General features: G+C 40.7%; 1 protein-coding gene across 1 annotated transcript; it reads right to left on the bottom strand.

Moving 5' to 3' along the window:
* Positions 1–291: 291 nt before the first annotated feature.
* sema4gb (sema domain, immunoglobulin domain (Ig), transmembrane domain (TM) and short cytoplasmic domain, (semaphorin) 4Gb) lies at positions 292–20,984 on the bottom strand. Its single transcript, XM_077551235.1, has 15 exons — positions 20,876–20,984; positions 19,460–19,626; positions 10,057–10,199; positions 8,777–8,839; positions 8,600–8,698; positions 8,418–8,511; positions 7,796–7,909; positions 7,565–7,719; positions 5,767–5,942; positions 5,063–5,201; positions 4,772–4,994; positions 4,472–4,587; positions 4,245–4,399; positions 2,901–2,962; positions 292–2,827 (listed from the first exon to the last, which is right to left on the bottom strand). The coding sequence occupies exons 2-15, from the start codon at positions 19,605–19,607 to the stop codon at positions 1,875–1,877; spliced, it is 2,640 nt and encodes an 879-aa protein (XP_077407361.1). The 5' UTR covers positions 19,608–19,626; positions 20,876–20,984; the 3' UTR covers positions 292–1,874.
* Between the last annotated feature and the right edge of the window lie 763 nt (positions 20,985–21,747).

Genomic DNA, 21,747 nt, shown 5'->3' on the forward strand with positions numbered 1-21,747 from the left:
AAGGAAATTAAAAAATATATATATTTATATACTTTACACACTTTATTGTAGTTACAGCAGTAGAGTTGAATTTAGTTTATTTTAAGTTAAATAAATGCTATATAATATCGGTAATAATAGTTAATGAGAATTACTTTTAAAAATTAGTACATACATTAGCTTAGTAATATATGATTTGGATGTGGTGACTAAAATGTGTATAATAAATGTAAAAACATAAATGAAGTGTGAGAAACCTGTGACAACCAGATTAAAAAAACAACAGAAAATAGAAAACACTATTCAATGTTTATTGTTAAGAGAAAAAAAATCAAGAGTTTGGATTTGGGTTCAAATGTAGAAAACCAAAATAAAACCAAACAAACAGAATCACCACTGGGTTCTCAACAAATAACTTTATGGGTAAAATCTCGAGTTAGTGCCACCGTGTTTGAGTTTGTAGTAGACAAGATGTTTTGCGACGGGACGGTGGACAGAAACGATCCTGAGAAAACGTTATGGACTGATTAGTAAAATAGTTTGGAGAAGCTTCCAGCATCTCAAACATCAAGATGGCCTCCCAGAAGTCCTGTCATTCATATCAACAGTGAGGTATTTCCTTTTCTTTAGTTTCAAACTTCAGGAATAAAAAGAAGACATAAGCAGACAGGCCTGCAGTTGTGGTATTCAAGCTTTTTCTATTCTCACAAACATCCGATTAACAATTTTAATTAAATTTTTTTTCCAAATGAGTACTTTTCTTCCATTATTAACTCATTCGCTGCCATTGACGGCTAAAGACGTCAAAAATTAATTTTAACTATTTCTATTAGTTTAACATTTTTTTCCCACATTTGTTAACAAGAGTATGAAAACCTAGATTTTTTTTATTGTACATTTAGAACAGATAGAAAATTTGTAATTAATCAAGAGTTAACTAGTGAAGTCATGCAATGGAGCCCCTAATTAATTTTTTTTATTTCTTTTTAAATTGCGTAAGGTGGTTAATTCTTTTTAATTGTAATTAATCGCATGACTTCAATAGTTAACTCACGATTAATCACAAATTTTATATCTGTTCTAAATAATCAATATTTTGTTCTAGGTTTTCATACTCTTGTTAACAAAAGTGGAAAAAATGGAAACCTTCTAGAAATAGTTGAAATGAATTTTTGACGGCTATAGCCGTCAATGGCAGTGAATGAGTTAACTTGCATTAACATCTGCGGAAATGATATAAATACTTTATTTTACTCATAATGCAAAAACAAGTTTTCCCTCTTGAAGATAAATTATTTCAACAAAATCTTAATAATAAATTAACATTTTAAATGTTCAAGAATTCAACATTACACATTATACAGTACCTCCTCCTGGCTTTTGGCTGGTCCACGTGTCTAAAAATCAATGACGATAACTTCACTTTCACTCCACTTCCTCCAGCTCTGTCACAGTCCTTCCTCAAGTAGAGCTAGCTGTACAGTTGAGGTAAAAAAAAAAAAAAACTCGGTTAAGTGTTTCAACTTGGAAGGACGTACCTCGGGCCAAAAGTTTTCAACGATAAATCACTGCGAAGTATAAATGGGCACCGTGTCTTTGGCAATGTTCAGCACGACTTGACTCTGATTTCCTTCCTAAGCCAGTTTCTTAGTAGGAATTAAAGTTACTCATTTTAGATGAGTGGGGTGGAAAAAAAAATCACAAATTTGGCAACACTGACTGTTCTGAGCTCCACTTTGTATGCAACAATTTAGCGTAAGCAGTGCACATCATGACTCAGCGCAAATTCTCTTCCTGATGATCTTTTTCCATTTCTGGAAAAAATATCTCGTAAAAACTCAGGGTTCATTCAAATCTAGGCTCCCTGCGGATTTCTCAGCCCCTTTATAGTCTGCTTAGATGGAGCTCTCATGTGGCTGGAGGTCCAGCTGCGTGTGTTTCCTCTGCTCCAGGATGCGATTGAGCTCCTCGGTAAAGGAGTGATAAAGCGGCGAAGCGCCGTCGTGGTCCACCTGCCGCAGGAGCACGTAGCTATTGCCGTTCATCTTGCGCAGGACGCCGGGCAGCGTGGCGGACAGCCCGTTGGCGTAGTCCGCGTCGGGCAGCGGCGGCGGCATGGGGAGCGGCGGGGCGGCCGGCGGCGTGCCGGCCGTCGGAGATACCTCGCCGGGAACGATTTGCAGGAAGTCGGCGAAAGTTGGCACCGAGATGGAGCGGCGTCCTTGACGTCGTCCGTTGGAGATGGTTTGAAGCTCCATGTGGGAGCTTCCCTTCCTTTCCGACGAGCCGAGGATGTGCAGGCCTTGCTGTTGAGAGAACTTCCGGCTGCGAGAGACCCGCTTGGTGCAGAAGCTCACGTAAAGTAAGACGACGGACAACACCAGGCACAGACCGCCCAGGACCGCCACCAGGCAGATGTACACGGTCTCCATGTGTCGGTACGAGCGGAGCTGAGGCCCGGCGGGCAGCGGGGCGGCGAGCGAGGGTGTGGGTCGTCCAACCGTGGTTAGGTCCGCCGCCGCCGCCGTCGTTCCGGGTAGCGGTGACAAATCTGTCGGCGTGGTCTCCTCCGCCGGGAAGTACGAATCCGTGTGTACCCTTACCGTGTATAAGTAAACCAAAACGGAGACGGAGTTCTCCACTGCGAAGCAGCGGTACGAGCCGCTCTGCCTGCCCCGAGCCCCGATGATGAGGAGGCCGTCGGTACCCACGCGGTAGCCCGAATTGACGCCATAACCTCGTAGCTCTTTGCCATCCAGCGTCCAGCGCGGCATCGCCAGGTTGGAGCGCAGTTCGCATTGGAGGAGCACGTCATCGCCTGCCATCACCGAGCGCCGCCGCTGGACAACTGCGGAGCCCCGCGAGATAGGACAACGTAAGAGTTTGTTTCGATAGTGAATCAAAACCCAATCAATACACACCGTTTCCTGAATTCTCCTTACAGCCCCTGGTACCCCTTTGGATGTCTTGGGTGAGGTTTGACCTGGAACGACATCATCCCTAAAAGTTGCGTTTTTGGAAATCATCATAAAATGGCTGCTTCAAACCAAAATGGCAGATTTCAAGCATGGCTTCTTTGCAGGTCTATTCATACTAGACACGCCTACCAAATTTCACATTGCTAAGCCAAACAGGAATCAGCGGCTGAATTTTCAAAACATTTAAAAGAACACTTGTGGAAATTACCAACTCGACACTGCAGTGGCTGCTTCTAAACAAAATGGCTGAATTTGTTTGTCTTAGAGGGGAAGTCAACCTTAAACATTTCTTGACAATAATATGTTATATGTGAGCTCACTATTCTAAACATGACCTTCTGATTAATATCACATTTGTGGAATATGAGTTATGCAGCAAAAATCGAGCCGTTTTAATCCATCTCAGTGGGCAGCCATTTTGCTACTCCCTGTCGACTGAAGATGTCATCACAGTTGCTCAGGGCTCAGGCAACAACCAATCACAGCTCATCTGTTTTCTGAAGCTGAGCTGTGATTGGTTGTTACCTGAGACCTGAGCAACTGTGACGTCATTCACTCGACAACAAGTGGCAAAATGGCCGCCTTCTGATATTGATAAAACTGCTGGAATTTGCTGCTCGACTCATATTCCAATAATACAACATGAGCCAGAATGCCATATTTAGACTAGTGGGGCTGCATAGAAAATATTATTGTCAATACTTTTTTGGGGGGTTGACTTCCCCTTTAAATTTGGTTTACGACAATTTAACTCATTCACTGCCATTGACGGCTATAGACGTCAAAAATTAATTTGAACTATTTCTATTAGTATATTAGGGGTTGACTTCCCCTTTAAGGCATGGATTCTTGAGATTTTTTGTGGGTATGTTTACGGTAAAAATGCTGTGAAATTTAGGAGGGTCAATTTTATAAATATTCCAAGGGCACCCAGAAATGACAAAATTTACCTTGAAATGGCCGCTTCCAACCAAAAAGGCAGATTTCATGTCTTTTCCGGCATGGCTTTTGGAGACTTTGTGGCTCTACTCATGTTAGACATTTCAAATTTCAGAAATACTACCCTAAAATGGCCACTTCAAACCAAATTAGCGGACTTCCTGTGTCTTTTCCCAAGGACTGCTTCTTGGGACTACTCATCATCACACACATGTCTAACAAATGCCATGTTGCTAAGTGAAATTAGCATTTAGAGCTCAATTAGCATCTAAGATGAACTCCACAAGAATGTTTAAAAAAAGATATATATTTAGCTACGACTGTGTTGTGCGTCCCCTCGGGCCTCACCTCTGCGCTCGTGACCACACCTCCACACATTCCCGCCCATCCCAGCCGCAGAACGGATCCCTGGCGAAGACGCAATCGTAACAGGAAGTGTACCTCCGGCAGGCCGACATGGGGATCTGCGCCACCCCCGAGTGGGAGCCCACGTAGACTCTTCGCTGTCATATAAACGTATAAATATGGTTTGACATTGGCGTTTCAAAGTGAAAAAAAAAAGTGGCTACGCTCACCAGTGCTGTAGCTAGGACCACGCTCTCTATGGGTTGGGCTTGATCAAACAGCTGTAGCTCGTCAATGATGTGCATTTTCCCCCTGATGTCCACTGCTCTGTGCAGCCAGCCATCATCTAGAAAAAGACATACTGTAATTAACATCAAAAGTATTGAATTTTCCGGACTATAATTCACTCTAGGTTACAAACCAACCAAAGCATGACAATTTATAGACTGAAATATAAAGTAGACGAAGTGCTAACATGTTTATGAGAGAAGCAGCTAATGCTAATGCTACCATCACAAACATCCCCTCACCAGTTCCCAGGAAGAGGACAGTGTAGACGTTCCCGTCTAGCGCCGGCTGCCGGTGTGCGGCGATGCGGACGTAGTTGACGCTCCTTTTGAACATGAGCGGTCGCGCCCCAACCGGACGCACTTGGACGGCCATGAGCGGGTGCCTCCGGGCAAACGTCAGCACGCTGTCGGGGAGGTCTCGCGACGAGTTGATGCCCCGAGATCGGTGCTCGTCGGTGATGCACTGAAGAGATGGTAGGAGGTCTACTCTTTTCGTGCTGGGGGATTCGTGCTGTTTCGGGTGTAACTTACAGACCCAGGTCTCGGCTCGGGGACCTTCCCTGTGTACTCTCGCCACTTGGAGTCCTGCACCTCCATGTAGGGCCCGTCAAAGGCTTTCTGCACGTCTGAGAAGGCGTACTGGCAGATGGCCGAGGCTTTGATGTTCTTCCTGACATGCAACAGATAAGTGGTAAGAAGATGACATATTTGAAACTGGGGCGTACGCAAATATGGGAAATTAACCATATGCTGCTTCACCACGTCTAAATACAGTAAACCCCTCTCCATCGCAGGTTGCCAGTTCACAGTCTCGCGATTTTAGGACAGTTTATATGACTAATTTACTCTTTATTTTGGGTGTAATTCCACTGTCAGCCACTAGATGGCGGCACAATATTATGTTTTACACTGTACATTTGAAAGAAGCAGAATGAAAACAGGAAGTATTTCAAGCTCAGTCGAGTTTTTGCTTATGATCATTGAATGGGAAATCCTCTTTAGTCCTGCTTTTTACGCCTACAGAGAGCATGATTTGGAAAAATTACATCATCTGTACAGTACTATCACTTTTTCCTGTCACGTCTACCTTTGGACCAATAAAATGCTTCCGGCTGCCATTTTTAAATCATCCGCCATTCCAAGTGTGCTGCTTTGTACAATCCAGCGTCCGTTCCTGTAGCCCTTTATTTTTTTCAATCTACCCAAAAAACAGGGAGCTAAACATCTTTTCTCACCATTCCAAGCCGAAGACGCCGTACAAGAGGCTGTTCTGCGCGTCGCGGCCGTGCATGACGAACACACCACGCAGGACGTTGAGGTACAGCTCATACTCAGGCACCAAACACACTAGCCTGGCCTTGAGGAAAGAGGTCCACTTCCTCTGCAGGGTCCTTTGACCGCCCCAGTCCGTCTGCAGATAGAGAGAGGATGAAGCTGACATGCACTGGCGAGGACCAGTTCGCATTTATGAGGCGTAGCATAGCAACAGCTCAATCACTACCCCCTACAGGATTGGAGTGGAATAGTTTGTTTGAGGTAGGACAGAGTGGGATCGGGTGTTAAGGAGGAGGGGCTAACATTTAACATACAAGACTCACTAACCACGCCCCCTCTGTGTTGAAAGCAATGGTCCCTGTCACTGATTTATCTGAATGTGTGAAGCCGCAGCGGCTGCTTGTTTCCCTCCAAGAGCTGCACTGATGTGAGCTATTTCTCAAAAAGGAGGACATATGTCCTAAAGGGACGGCTGAGTGGGTCACCGCGGCAACGGTGAGGAAGAGGCAAACTTCTTATTATTAGTGTCCAGAGGGCTACAAACCAAATGTAGTTTTTATTAACTCATTCACTGCCATTGATGGCTATAGACGTCAAAAATTAATTTGGGCTATTTCTATTAGTTTAACATTGCTTCCCATTTTTGTTAGGAATATGAAAACCTAAATTTTTTTTATTGTACATTTAGAACGGATATAAAAGTTGTGATTAATCGTGAGTTAACTTGTGAAGTCATGAGATTAATTATGATTAAAAAAATTAAGCGCCTGATGTCCCAAATTTTTTAATAATTATTATTATTTTATTTTTGAAAGAAAAGATAAAGAAAAATAAAATAACTTTTTTTTTAAGGAAGAAAAGATAAAAATTGTTAAAAATTAGGGGCGTCAGGCGATTAAATCTTTTTGTAATTTATTGCATGAATTCACTAGTCCATATTCACTTTATTTATTGATTTTTAATCGCATGAGACGATTCATTTTTTTAAAATTGTTATTAACTGCATGACTTCAATAGTTAACTCACGATTAATCACAAACTTTATATCTGTTTTAAATGTACACAAATTTTTTTTCTAGGTTTTCATACTTTTGTTAACAAAAAACTAATAGAAATAGTTCAAATGAATTTTTTTTACGTCTATAGCCGTCAATGGCAGTGAATGAGTTAAGCATCACATTTTATTTATTTATTTATTTTTAGAGAGAGTATTGGATGTTGATCTGAAAGCATTTTTTAAAGAAGAAAATACAAATACAAAACTGACACCAAAAAAAGCTATAATTACAGTGAAAATGTCCTTGGTTTTAGCCTTTGCCAATTAATTAAATACTATTTTCAATTTAGACGTTAGGGTTTTGAGGCACCTAATAGATTAGAAGCAGTATCATGCACTGCAATTACTGTAATTCAAAGTCTGACCTGTTGATATGTGGATGGTTGTTTTTTAAAATGTAGAATTTTTGCTATACAATACTTACTGTGATGTTTTTTTTTTTATATCTTGCACACAAGAAATACACTTTTTATTTATTTAAAAAAAACTAATACCAAAACACAACAGCAGCAGCAACAACAACAATCATAATAAGTTGGCGAGCATGTTATGTGAATATTAGAATATTAGGCCTCATGTGACTATAAAAACTGTCTGAATAAACATAAAAGACAGGAAGTTGAACTTGCATTCTCGACCGAAGATGCTGATTGTGCATGAAATGTGGTGAGTTTAGGGAAGAAGAGGGTGGATCTTCTGACCTTGCAAACTCGCGCCACCCTGGACACTTTAGTCCGGCTGGGGTACGCCATCTGCTCCTGGCTCCTCTCCGTGAAGAAGAAGTAGATCTTGTCGTCGTCGCCGACGGAGCTGTTGACGCTCTCCCGTCGCAGGGCCGAGCCCACAAAATCCGCCTCTAGATGCCGAACGGGAAGTCAGGTTGTGTGCACGTGGGGCCATCTGGACAGGATTGCGGAGTGTGACACGCTCACCCAGAAGCCAGCGGGTGGGCGCTTCCTCTGTCCTGAGTGTGGGGAAGGGGAAGTTGCGGCGCACGTCCGGGGAGCTGCGGAACTCGTACTGGGAAGCCGTAAACATCTCGCCGTCTGATTGAGAAGACGCACAACAACAGTTTTTGACTTGGGTTGCGTTTATGTCTAAATGTATGGCGACCTTGGCACCGAATTTAACCCTGGAGAACCCAAGAACCCTTTTCTTCTTTGGAAAATTATGAATTATACATTAAATGACTGCTATAAGTTCACTGAACACCAAAATATATGTTTTTTCAATTTTAACCCTTTATTCCCTAATTTAGGATTAGGGCGAAATTTGACCCTTTTGGGATTTAGGGGTATCATTTCGAAAAATCTGAATAACAAAAACTGTCAGTAAACTATTTAGAATTTAAGAAAATAATCAATCAAATACACTTTGGCCAATGGAAACAAGAACACAAGGACAAAATCACAGCTGGAAAAAAAAATAAAGGTCTTTGTTATTTGAGTAGCAGAATTTATAGGGGCCAAATTTGACCCCATGGGTTCTCCAGGGTTGTTAATGATAAAAACATAAGCATTTTGGATGTAAAAAAAAAAAAAATAGAACGCGTACCTACAAGGAGGCCTGTGTATCCCTTGGCGGGGTCATACGGACACCTGTCTCTGCCGTCGTCAAATCCCGACGGCAAGCGGAATCGTTCGGAATCCTTTCACGGAGAGAACATACAAGACGCTGCCTGTCGGTGTCCCAATACTTTTGTCAACATATAATACAAGTGTGATGGCCGCACTTACGACGTATGCGCAGAGAGGCCTGAAGGCGTTGGTGCCGCACGCGTACAGGTGAGTCTCGTTGTAGCGTTGCAAGAAGCGGATGTGGTTGAAGCACTCGGTCTGCTCACACACACACACACATGCAATATATCAACGTAATGTTCCAATAGGGGGCAAGTGGGAGTGTGCGGCATGCACCTTGTTGTCCCTGCCTTTGTTCAGACACTGCTTCTTCTGCTCGGCCGACGCGTCCCAGTCAATCTGGGAACAGTCACAAAATTAAGCACAGTTTGTATTGGATGCGTTCCAATACAAAAACAGCCCAGCCTCTGTGTTAGGGGTCCCAGATATGTCACCTATTAGCCCCCAAAATAGAGTGGTGCTTGATCTGAAAATATTTGTTTCAAAATTTAAAAAAAAGACACCATGAAAACAAAAGCTATCTAAGAACAAAAAATTGGTTAATTTGTATGTTTTGTTGAGATTTTTTTTAAATTAATAAATGCACATTTCTAAACTCAAAAACTTTATTCAAATTTTTTTTGATTGAAATTATTTTAAGTCTTTTAAATTGATAACGAACAAGAAATGTCAATTAATTTTTTTTTTTTTTTTTTCAGGAGAGCTCAGTATTGTTCATTCGATTTGACATCATCATTGCTCTCCTTTTTTAAAAAACAAACAAACAAATAAATTAAAAAAAAAAAAGTCAATTAATAATTAATATCCATGCAGAAATCTCTTTTTTAATTTATGTGATACATGTAAATAGGATTGACTGATATTTGTATTATTCATCTATCTTCAATAATTGTTCAAAAAATAAAATAAAAGCTAATTAAAATACTGAAGAATGTATAGTTAACGCATTCACTGCCATTGACGGCTATAGACGTCAAAAATTAATTTGAACTATTTCTATTAGTTTAACATTTTTTTCCACTTTTGTTAACAAGAGTATGAAAACCTAGAAAAAAAATATTGTACATTTAGAACAGATATAAAATTTGTGATGAATCGTGAGTTAACTATTGAAGTCATGCAGTTAATAACAATTTAAAAAAATGAATCGTCTCATGCGATTAAAAATAAATAAATAAAGTGAATATGGGCTTGGTAAATCTTTTTGGACAACATATGGTGGAGAAAATCATTTAATTTACCATTATGTTCAAATTGGCGTGGTACAATTAGTAACCCATTGGATTTGGGTTTTCGCTGCTTAAATGCTAAACAATTACTGAATGCGGATTTTGGGATGCGAGTCCTAGCTCTTAGTATTTGCCAAAAACGCGCCACTCGCTCTGCTCAACCATGCTGCATTTAATCCCGCAGCCATAAAATCAAAAAAAGACACAATTGGATTTGCTCAATCTGCTTGAGGCTAAAATTAGTCTGTCCTCTTTTACGATGCAAACTTGTGTGGAGTAATAGTGTGTGTGTGTGTGTGTGGGGGGGGAATTCTGTTTTGTACTCACTTGGGGGCTAGCGGGCACGGCGATGTCGGACGCGTTGAGTGCGTACAGCGCTCCTCTTCCTCCCACGTACAGGACCCCCGTCTCCTCCTCCAGCAGCAGCGTGCTGCAGTTGCGCGCGTTGAAGCGAGCGCTGCCCAGCAGGCCTGCAAACATCCAGAGGGTCTCTCACAACGCGGAGGGGGGGCTGAGGGTCTTGCTGTCGTTGTGGTATATAATTGGATTGTAGCCTGTTTAGGTATTTAGTGAAATCCATTATGCCTCTGTTAAAAGCCTAACCTGATGTGACTTCTTATTGAGTGTCATGTGAAACTCGAAACCATCACTTGCCATTGATTGCCACTCAAATCAATTCAAAATCCACATGCACAACACATTTCCAATACAATTTATTCATCACATTCCATGCTACTATATGGTATGAATCTGACACATTGATATTTAATTCAGCTGATACTGTGCCTTTTATGTATATGGGCGCGCCGAGATCACATAAAGCACGACCTACTAACAAAATATTATCACACCCACATGCTGACAACCAAGAAGATGAAGCTCCAGCCCTGATGCGACTTGGCAGTATTGGGACAACCGTCCTGCTCAATGCCCTTAAAATGTCGCCTGAGCCCTCTTGCCCCCATTCCCCAACAGCCTTAGCGAGCCCCCCCCCCCCCCCAGCCCTCCGCAAGTCACAATAACATGCTGAGAATTTTAAAGCTGAGCAAAGAATCTCCGCGATTGACCAAGGAGGATTACGACAAGTCTTCCTGAACGTTATTGTTGCGTAATGGAACTTTGACGTGCGTCACATGACACACTCATGCTGGTCGCCGTGTTTACAGCAAGCCCCCCCCCCCACAAACACTCAGTCACGTCCCTCCCATCTCATGATATACAGTAAATCATGCTGTATACACTGTGAAGCAAAATGGAGGCAATAATCTTTTCCTTCTCCTTCTTTAACAGTAAACAAACATGTGGTGCTTTTGCAAGCTGAGCTTTGATTTTGGAAAATGAAAAAAAAAAAAAAATCATTGCCTTGTACTTGAACTCGCTAAAATGCTGAAAAATATTTGACTCAAGAGATCAAAGACGTCTGCTAAGGCTTCAAAACACAGATACTGTGTAACGCTGTAAACATGTTACAGAGCGACAGCTTTTAAGTTTCATTTGCGATCTGATTTTTATCAGAAAAAAAGCTTCTCATCACAAGTCAATGTAACATAGATTAAACAATAATATTAAATTAGACCTATTACGCATTTTTTCATGATTTTATAACAGTTCCCAGATGTTTAAATACCACGTCCGTGGTATGCTAACATCAAAATACACCAAGGTTAGAACATTCATATACAAAATATACAATATACAAAAGTATATTTCTTGCCATGGTGAAGGTGCGTAAGATGTCAGGAAAACGGTGTGTTCAGACGCTTTTTAAACTCTTATGTAAAACTAACCTGTGTATCCCAGAAAACTGGCTAATTGACTATAGCGCCTCCCCCACACACACAAACACACACTTAAAGTGAACATCTATAGAGATTCCATTGCATTATCGTTTGTCAATTCGTGTAGCGGTGTGGCGTATGACATCACCAAACCAACCAACACGTCAACAACTTTAACCAAAAGATTATCATAACTTTATTATCAGGTGCTAATGCTAGCTGGTTACACTGTTCTGTGCTAACACTGTAGCTCTGCTAACCTTTTAGCTACACCATGTTAGCACATCAGCAAACGGGTTATTTCGCTCTGGAAGTTTAATAACAATAACCCTGGAGAACCCAAGAACCCTTTTCTTCTTTAGGAAATTATGAATTATACATTAAATGACTGCTATAAGTTCACTGAACACCAAAATATATGTTTTTTCAATTTTAACCCTTTTTTTTTTTAACTAGCTCAGGGTTGCTAATTTATCAATATACAGTATATGTATAAAACATACTCCTAGGCATTCTGCAACATGATATGAAATAGATTAACAAAAAAAAACACAATTTTACCATCTGATGGTTTGCTGAGAAGATGGTTTTGTTTGGATTGATTTCCAGCTCAACAAAACAGCATGTTGCCAGCCATCTTGTCACCACCACTCTGGCTCATGTAAGTGCAATATTCATCCACTAGATGGCCCCATGCAGGGGTCAGAAGTGTGCACTCTGGACTTTTGAAGTAAAATTTGTAAAAAGAAAAAAGAAAAAGGTCTTTGTTATTTGAGTAGCAGAATTTATAGGGGCCAAATTTGACCCCGTGGGTTCTCCAGGGTTAAAAATACAATTTCCATAATATATCATTGTTATTAAGGCCCAAGCAAGAAGAAACACTAGCACACGGCCTCAGCTGCGCCCACTTCAATACACATCGTCCTCAACATTGTAGGCAGAGGGAAAAACGTGCACACGAGCAAAGCAACGTCACTTTCCCCGCGGCTATGTTGACACAAACAGTTATGCAAACACGCCAGCAACGGCTCACGGCAGCAACGGCTCAAGGCAGCGCGTGTGAGTCATGTCGAAGCTCTGGCGTGGATCTGGTAACAAAAAAATAAATAAATATCATGAAATAGGGGCTGCGTGATGCAACAACGCTGACGAATACAATGACGAGGGAGCGTCCCCGAGGCCCCGAGGCAGAATGCGACCTTGGTTGTGTTTATGGAGGATTTGGATGTCGGAGGAAGTCATAACAATGCAAAGTTATTATGAGATGCTGAAACTTGTCTATTAGAAAGAGTAAGTCACTCACTGGCCACAACATTAGGTGCACTTAATGTGAAATTTGGCGGGTATACATGTAAAATAAAAAAGGCCATGACAATACACAGGAAGTCCGCCATTTTGGTTTGAAGGATCATGTTGGTCATTTCCAGGGACTATTTGAAAATCCCCCCCCCCCCCCCCACCAGAGTCAGTTTCTGTCAGAATGAAGTTGGCAGAAATGTCTATCATGAGTAGACCCAGGAAAAAGTCTCCAAAAATGTACAGGAGGTCTGCCATTTTGATTTTAAGCGGATGTTTCGGTGTCAGTTGGTAATTTCCATTGGTCTTTTGAAGTTGTTCAAAATCCAGCCCCCAAAACCAGTTTCACGTAACAGCATGAAATTTATCACGCATGTTTATCATGATAACACTCACAAAAAAGTCTCAAGGGGCCATATCCGAAAAGACGCAGGAGGTCTGCCATTTTGGTTTTAAACAGAAATTTCAAGAAAATTCAGCCCCCAGAGCCTCTTCGAAAGTTTTGGAGAAAATTCATCCCCCAAACCAGTTTCACTTAGCAACATGAGATTTTATAATAATGTCTATCATGAGTTAACCCAGAAAAAAAGTCTCATAAGGGCATGTGTGAAAAAGCACAATAGGTCTTCCATTTTGATTTTAAGCGGATGATTCAGGGCCAGTTGGTAATTTCCATTGGTCTTTGGAAGTTGTTCAAAATCCAGCCCCCAAAACCAGTTTCCCGTAACAGCATGAAATTTATCACGCATGTTTATCATGATAACACCCACAAAAAAGTCTCAAGAGGCCATATCCGAAAAGACGCAGGAGGTCTGCCATTTTGTTTTAAACAGAAGTTTCAAGAAAATTCAGCCTCTTTGAAAGTTTTTTTGAAAATTCATCCCCCAAAACCAGTTTCACTTAGCAACATGAGATTTTATAATCATGTCTATCATGAGTTAACCCACCAAAAAAGTCTCAAAAGGGCATGTGTGAAAAAGCACAATAGGTCTTCCATTTTGGTTTTAAGCGGATGATTCAGGGCCAGTTGGTAATTTCCAGGGGTCTTTTGAAGTTTTTTTGAAAATTCAGCCCCCAAAACCACTTTCACTTGGAAGCGTGAAATTTGGCAGACATGTCTATCATGAGTAGACCCGGGGAAAAGTCTCATGAAGCCATGTCCAAAAATGTACAGGGGGTCTGCCATTTTGATTTTAAGCGGATATTTCGGTGTCAGTTTGGTCATTTACATGTTTTTTTTTAAGTTGTTCAAAATTCAGCCCACGGAGCCAGTTTCACTTAGCGGAAAGAAACTTGGCAGGCATGTCTATCACGAGTAGACCCACAAAAAAGTCTCAAGTAGCCATGCCCGAAAAGATATAACATTATATAAAAATGCAGCACGTGCTAGCGTGCGGTGCACTGGTTTGTGTAATTAGTCACAAGTTTGATGTCAAATGACGGTATGTCGTTATCACACACACACACACACACACACTTCACATCAAACTTGTTTGTGTTTTTATGTTGTGCATGTGACAATGTGACCGTTGATCCATCACAGGTGGCGGCTCCCGAGCATGCTCAGACAACGAGCAAGCCGCCATGTGGGGTCTGGATGATGTTAAAGCCCGTGTGCCCATGTGTGTGCGTGACTTCCTGCGTGACTCAGAGCCAGTCACTTGACTGGCAAGAGAGCGTGCGACACACAAGAAGCAACGTTGGGGGACAAACGCTGCGAGGGGAGACTGACTGGATCTCTTTTGGGACGACTGTCACTCATTTTTATCCGACGATGATGTAAGGAAAGAGGAAGACTTTTATGTAACACTTAAGTCAACGCGATTGTGCTGTGATGTATTATTAACACGCTCTCGCTTTTTCTCTCGTTTGTATTTGAGCTCGGTGATAGCATCTCTCAGCATTTACATGCAATTTGTGAGTGTGTGGACGCCTACAAGACTTCTTCTGAAAATACAGACCCCAGGAAAGCAACATGGCAGGCATGCAGTGTTTATTTTAGGGTCATGTTCATCATTTCAGGGGTCATTTGAATTTTTTTGAAAATCCAGCCCCCCGAAGCCAGATTCATGGGTAAACATGAAATTTGGCAGACGTGTCTGTCATGAGCAGACCCCAATAAAGTCTTGAGAGGCCATGCCTGAGAAGACACCGTCCATTTTGCTTTGAAGAGGCCATTTTATGTTTGACATTTCCGGTTGGTCTTTTGAATTTTTAAAAAATGCAGACCCTGAAGCCACTTCCACTAAAAAAAATTGGTTAATTTGTATGTTTTGTTGGGATTTTTTTTATTAATAAATGCACATTTCTAAACTCAAAAACTTTTTTCAAATTATATTTGATTGAAATTGTTTTAAGTCTTTTAAATTGATAACAAACAAGAAATGTCAATTAATATCCATGCAGAAATCTCTTTTTTAATTAATGACGTCATTTCCAAGTGTCCTTCAAAAGTATACGAGATGACTAAATTGCGAGGGATTAGAATTTTTATCATCCACTGCGGACCCTAACTCCAACTATTTTGTACATTGATCACTTCAGTCAAGTGTAGTTCCCGCAAGGTCGACAGATGCTCTCCCAAGAGAGCACAGATTGATGCGCGTTTTTCACAACCTGCACTTACACTAGCTTAACATCTTTTCATCTTGTCTGGCGACTCTCATTAATATTTCACACGCGCATTACTTCAGGTCTGCTAGCAGAGGCAGAAGCAGGTCAAGGCTTGTGCTTGGCGAAGTAAGGCGATGGGGAGGCCATTTGTAGGAAATAGCGATATTTGCATTTAATTTAAACGTAACACTTTTGTTAACATTTAGCATTTAGCATAAACTCTGAATAGTCTACAGTGATAGTATCGATATCTGAAGTTGCTGTAGCAATACCATACCATAAAACAAAATAACAATTTTCTAATGTATGTCACTATCTCTTACAATACATTATAGATACAGCTGGATCAAATATTAATATCGGGGCTATCTCCTTCATGTTTTTTTTAGTAACTTTACAGAAAAGCATTTTTTTTTCCGTCAATACATTTTTACCATATTGATATAGACATTGTGATTTTTTTCTTTTTTTTCTGGAGAGCTCAGTTCATTTTGTAATTTTACCGATTTATAAATTTATTATTTTTATTTTTATTAATTTTATTTTATTTTATTATTATTTTTTTAAATATTTTTTATTAATTTTTATTTCGTATGTGGGTGAGTATGTGAATGTGTATGTGCATAGACATTGTGATTTATTGACCAAATATGTAAAAACACACAAGGAATTTGTCTTCACAGTCACAACCCGTTGAAGAAACACGAAAAATAACGACGACAATAGAGGGAGGCAAAATGGGAAGTCTGGTGGCTCGCTAATTAGCGCCCAGAGTTTCATCGATGGGGAAAAAAAGGAAATAAGAGGAAGGAGGGAGATTTAAAAAAAAAACAAGGTCCAATCTGTGCTCTTTTAAAAGGGGAGCACAGTATGGACCTGGAAAAAACATGAACATAAAACTTGCACGTGGCCTATATCATGCATGTTTTATCACCGTTTTGTGACATACCTAAAACAAACGACTACTGTTGCGCTTTCCTAAAAAGAAGACCAACTGTTGATTTTGCACATTCCTCACCTCACTGTAGTATTGTCGCTCTGTGATTTTCACGATCGACGACGCCACGACATATTACGATCCTCGTGGTTTCTCAGCCAGCGCTCATAACAATCACCTGGAAAGCCATTTCTAGGGGGCTTAAGGCGGGTCATTTTCAAGGATGGAGAATCTGGACGTTTGCCAAAGTCATCATCCACTACGGCTCGTTAGGCAGCGCTCTTTTTTTTTTTACTGTACACATTTTCATCGGCGGCTTAAACAAGCCGGAGGAGTTCGCTCTTCCCCGTGACAAATGCGGCGGCGTGTCCTTGCGCTCCACTCGAGCAGGCCATCTGTCAAACATACTGTCTGTTCAATTCATACAGCGTGACACGTCCGCCCACACTGATGACCGTACAAATGAAGATGCATATTATAAATGTCGTCAGCGCGCACGCAGAGTGACATGTGTCACCACTGGCGAAGAGAGGGGGTGGAACATGTCATACGCATGGGACCGAGTGCATCCCTGCAGCACAAAAACAAGCGCACTCCCTCGGAAAGTGGGTCAAGGACAACCTCTTAAGGTCTGTGATGATTGAGCCCACGCGTGTACGAACGTACAAAAATCTGATGAAACATTTTTAGGAACAACTCCACAGCGCTAGTTAAGCTCTTCATCTCGATTAGTGTGACGCTGTCGTTCAGCCATTCGTCGCAGCAGTCGGCGTAACAAAAGGAGCGCTGGCGTCGCTGTGTACGATGTGCGGCCTGACGAAACCACACACAATGATGCAAAACTTTGAGATCAAACTCATTTGGAATGCTGTCAGAGGTGCCCCGAAATTAGCAATGTAATGTGGTCCACCAAAAACATCCATGTTTTTGTATGTCTAAGAGCGCTTGTCTTTGTTTCAGAACACATAATTGATGTTTCGGTTTAAAAAAATGCAAACTTCTAGCAGTAAAGTAAAATAAATGAATAATTAAGGAATATGGGAATTTTAGAAAATAAAACTATTATTCAGTATAGTTAAATTAAATTGTTTCTTTTTAGGAAATGGCAACAAAAAAAAAATATATATTTTTTTTTTAAAGGAAAGTGCAACATTGATACAGTATTTGTCTTCTTTTTCGGAAAGTGCAACATGAAGTTTGTCTTCTTTTTAGGGAACTGCAACATCAATAATCTGTATTAATTTTAGGAAAGTACAATATCACGTTTGCTTTCTTTGTAGGACTGTGCAACAGCATCCAGCAGAAAATTTGCAATTAGGTAGTACTCAAAAAATGTAATAAACATAATTCAAAGCATAGCTGCTTAAATCTTTTTGGGAGAGTACAAAATATTATTTCATTATTATTATTATTATTATTATTATTATTATTATTATTATTATTATTATTATTATTACTATTTTAGAGAAGTGCAACATTGATGCAGTATTCATCTTCTTTTTAGGAAAGTCCAAAATCAATGGTCTATCTTCTTTTTAAGCAAGTGCAACATTAATTGTCTGCCCTCTTTTTGGGAAAGTTGATAGTTTGTCTTCTTTTTTGAAAGTGCAACAGCTTCTGTCAGGAAATTAGCAAGAGTGATTTTAAAAAATTGGATCATTCAATATATGACAAAGTATTTGTCTACTTTTTAGGAAAGTGCAACATCACTAGTTTGCTTTCTTTTTAGGACAGTGCAACAGCTTCCAGCAGGAAATTTGCAACTAGTAAATACTAAAACAATATACATCATTTAATTATAATTATATTTATTTTATTTATTTATTTTAGGAAAGTGCAGCTTTGATTCCAGTATTCATCTTCTTTTTAGGAAAGTCCAACATCAATAGTCTGTCTACCTTTTAAGCAAGTGCAACATAATTGTATGCCTTCTTTTTAGGAAAGTGGACCATTGATAGATTTTCTTCTTTTTAGGACAGTGCAACAGCAATAGTTTGTCTTCTTTTTAGGAAAGTGTTATATCAATAGTTTGTTTGTTTTAGTAGGAAAGTGAAACACAATAGTTTGTCTTCTACTTAAGAAAGTGAAACATCAATAATTTGCCTTTTTTTAGGTAAATGCAACATCAAGACTTTGTCTTCTTTTCGGGAAAGTGAAACAACATCAATACTGCTTGGGTTTTTTAAGGAAAGTGAAATGTCAATAGTTCGTGAAAAATAAATTTGTCTTTTTTAGGTAACTGCAAAATCAATAGTTTGTCTTCTTTTCTTTTCGTCTCATTCACAACATTAATAGTTTACTTTCTTTTTGGACATTGCAACATCAATAGTCTGTGTTTTTAGGAAGCCGCAACATCAACAGTTGGTTTTGTTTTGTTGTTTTTGAAAGATGCAAACAAATGCAACAGTAACAACAAACAGTTTAAATTATTATCCTTTAAACATTAATAATGCCATCTGTTATCGTTTTGGTTCCGCTAGTTCCGATATCCAATTTTAATCAGTTTTTTCCCCCCTTCACTAATAGAAAAAGCTCATTTTACCACAAAATCTGAATACATATAGCGTTAGATGATTATTAAGTACACATCTCTGAGATTCACAATAATTCCAGAGGGCCGCATCTGGCAAGCGACCCTTGACTTTGACATCCGCGATACAGAAAGTGACTTCTATGCATTCCATCCTGCACACTCGCTGTTCTCGTGGCTCTGAACGTGAGGCAGCATCGGCTGTGGATGCTGCCCTGCTTGTTCCTGCCCTTCTCTAATAATACTCGTCCCCAGAGGATCACACCAGGGAGGGATGATGGGGGAGGGGGAGGGCGTCGGAGTTTCCCCTCCCCGCTGCAGCTCTGCCGCAGTGGTGAGGGAGGGAAAAGGTGAGTCGGGGCGACGGCGCGGACAGAATACACCTATTCAGCAGTATGCACGGACGCCGATCGTTAAATGTTTTCGCCGAGCGGCGTGATGTAGGACAGGACTTGGGAGACCACGCCGGCGCCTTCGGGCCCCAAAAACTGTGCCAGTCGCTCAGCGCTGAGGCCAGCGAGCATGCGGCAGCAAATCAGGCCACAAGGTGTGTGCGTTTTTTTTCTTACACCTCACCCTTGAGGAAGACCGTCGTCCTGGGGGTGACGTCCACGTCTGGGGTAGCGCTGAAGGGGAAGGCCCCCAACTGGGACGCCGCCAAGAGGAAAATGAAGAGGAGGACCTTCTGGTGTCCCATGCTGAAGAAACATGCCCAAGTTTGCATCTTGATGGACTGCGTCCCACTGAAAAACAATTGCAGAGAAAGACAGAATCAACTGTTAACTGACAGCAACACCCCCTTTCACACAGGTATTGAAACATGGGTACTATATATGGGTAACTTTCTAAAGAACCACTAATAAACGAATAAAACCCACCAAACTGTGCTATATATAATCTCTCGAACCCCTTTCTGAAGTGCATAAACACAGCATCCCATAATAATATCAATAATTAGATGACGTCAACGTGAACGTCTGGTGCAGAGAAGTGATGGCGGGTGTTAAACTTCACACACCCCTCCCGGGAACATACCATTCACACAGGTGCCCTCCTGTCTGTGATATTACCTGCAAATCTGGGAAATTGGCAGGTTGGTTTTTTAAGCTACACTTCCAATGAACTTTGTATGAATTCCATTAAATTACCATTATTACATAACGTGCTTTTTTTGGTGGGCGGATTTTGAATACAAAAATTGTGCGTTTGGGCTTTGTTGTCTATCAAACAAACATGATACTGAGACAAAGCATGTAAACAAACAATAACATGATTTAATAATGATAATTGAAAAGTTTCCGGGTGTCTTAATAACATATTTGTGGCGGGCTTTTGTCAAAATACCCCAAGAGTTATAGAGATACTTTATTTTTACAGCATTCTTGCCATTATGAAATTGGTTTGTTGTGCCGTCATCCCGCCTGGACCAATGGACAGTCGGGCTTTTACTGCAGCTTGGCTTACCTTTGGGCTTTAACATGCCACCACGCCAAAGTGGTTCTTTCACTCTGGAACTTAGTCCAGTCTCACTAGAACTAAATATTTATTTGCTTGTTTACTTTCAGACCTGAAAGTCAGTTTTTAATGATACATCCACTTTAATAACATTTGAAGCTTCCACATATCGCGTCTTTAATGACGATGCTTGCACAAGTCCTATGAGCTGTTTGACTTACCGCGAAAAATAGAGGTGATTTTTGCATATGCAAATACAAATTCTGCTGACTTCATTCCTCGCCTTTCCCCGCGAAAACAGTCTATACCTCACACGTCATGTTTACTTTCAACCACAGCTCCTCCATGCAATGGCGAGTTAATTATCAAATAATTCACACGGAGCAAGCGGGAGCTTTGTTTGAGAGGGAGTCCCTCTGGACTAAACACAAAGTGGCTGCCAAGTGAGAAAACAAAGAAAAGAAAAAACTTTTTGCTCCACTAGGTGAAGTGTGTAGGCCACTTATATATGAAAGAAGAGTAAAGAGACCGACTCACCTGCTGTGTGCACCTGTACGTCCAGACGGAACAGGAGCTCCCTCTGCAAGTCTGCTCACTCTCTGTTTTGCTCAGCTGCGGCGTCGCTTCAACCATCATGGCCCCTCCCTCCCTTTAGAGAGAGAGAGAGAGAGAGAGAGAGAGAGAGAGAGAGAGAGAGAGAGAGAGAGAGAGAGAGAGAGAGAGAGAGAGAAGCATAAACATACAAAGTGGCATGTGTGACATATGCAAAAAAGGCCCACACTATGCTCTTTTGGAGATAAAGCTAGGCAATTTACTGCCATTGTAATAATTAAAAGACGCTAGTGTTGCTTCCACCACTCTTATTGTAGAGTTTTCAGTTGTTGTTGTTTTTTTTAACGTAAATAACTAAATATGTCCAACTAAACTCCCAAGAAAACTTAAAATTGTGGTTTCTTTTAGATCGCAATGACTCTGAACTACAGATCCCAGAATGCATCTCGGCTACTGCGCTGCCGCTACATGAAGTAGCGTTGAAATACAATATGAACAAGAAAATCTGAGCATTAATCAGACTGTTTATTTACTACGCATTTCGAAACATAGTATACGTACGTTTATATAGAAGTATTGGAATTTAAAAAATATGTGCAAAACTGTGAGCACAAATTGTAAACAAAAACTAAGGCTTGGGTCTATAACTGTGCATGTGTTTGGAAAAATCTACAATATAACTATGATTTACACTACAGTGTTAGAAATTATTTTTGCGGGACTATCGTCTACGTACCTCAGTTTAGGAAAAGTGCCTTAGAAAGTTGTGATGGGTGACGCGTGCCCTCTGCTGGAGTAAAGACCAAATGACAACAACAGCAACCGTTTACATTTGCTTTTGTTGACTTTAAAAAGAA

Source organism: Vanacampus margaritifer, chromosome 18 (genome assembly GCF_051991255.1).
Source record: "Vanacampus margaritifer isolate UIUO_Vmar chromosome 18, RoL_Vmar_1.0, whole genome shotgun sequence".
NCBI lineage: Eukaryota > Metazoa > Chordata > Actinopteri > Syngnathiformes > Syngnathidae > Vanacampus > Vanacampus margaritifer.

Coding starts and splice junctions, on each gene's coding strand:
- sema4gb (XM_077551235.1), bottom strand. CDS start 19,607: ATGCAAACTTGGGCATGTTTCTTCAGCATGGGACACCAGAAGGTCCTC. Junction 7,910..8,417: donor ATACACAGGCCTCCTTGTAG/GTACGCGTTCTA, acceptor CTTCTCAATCAG/ACGGCGAGATGTTTACGGCT. Junction 5,202..5,766: donor GGCGTCTTCGGCTTGGAATG/GTGAGAAAAGAT, acceptor GTTGCATGTCAG/GAAGAACATCAAAGCCTCGG.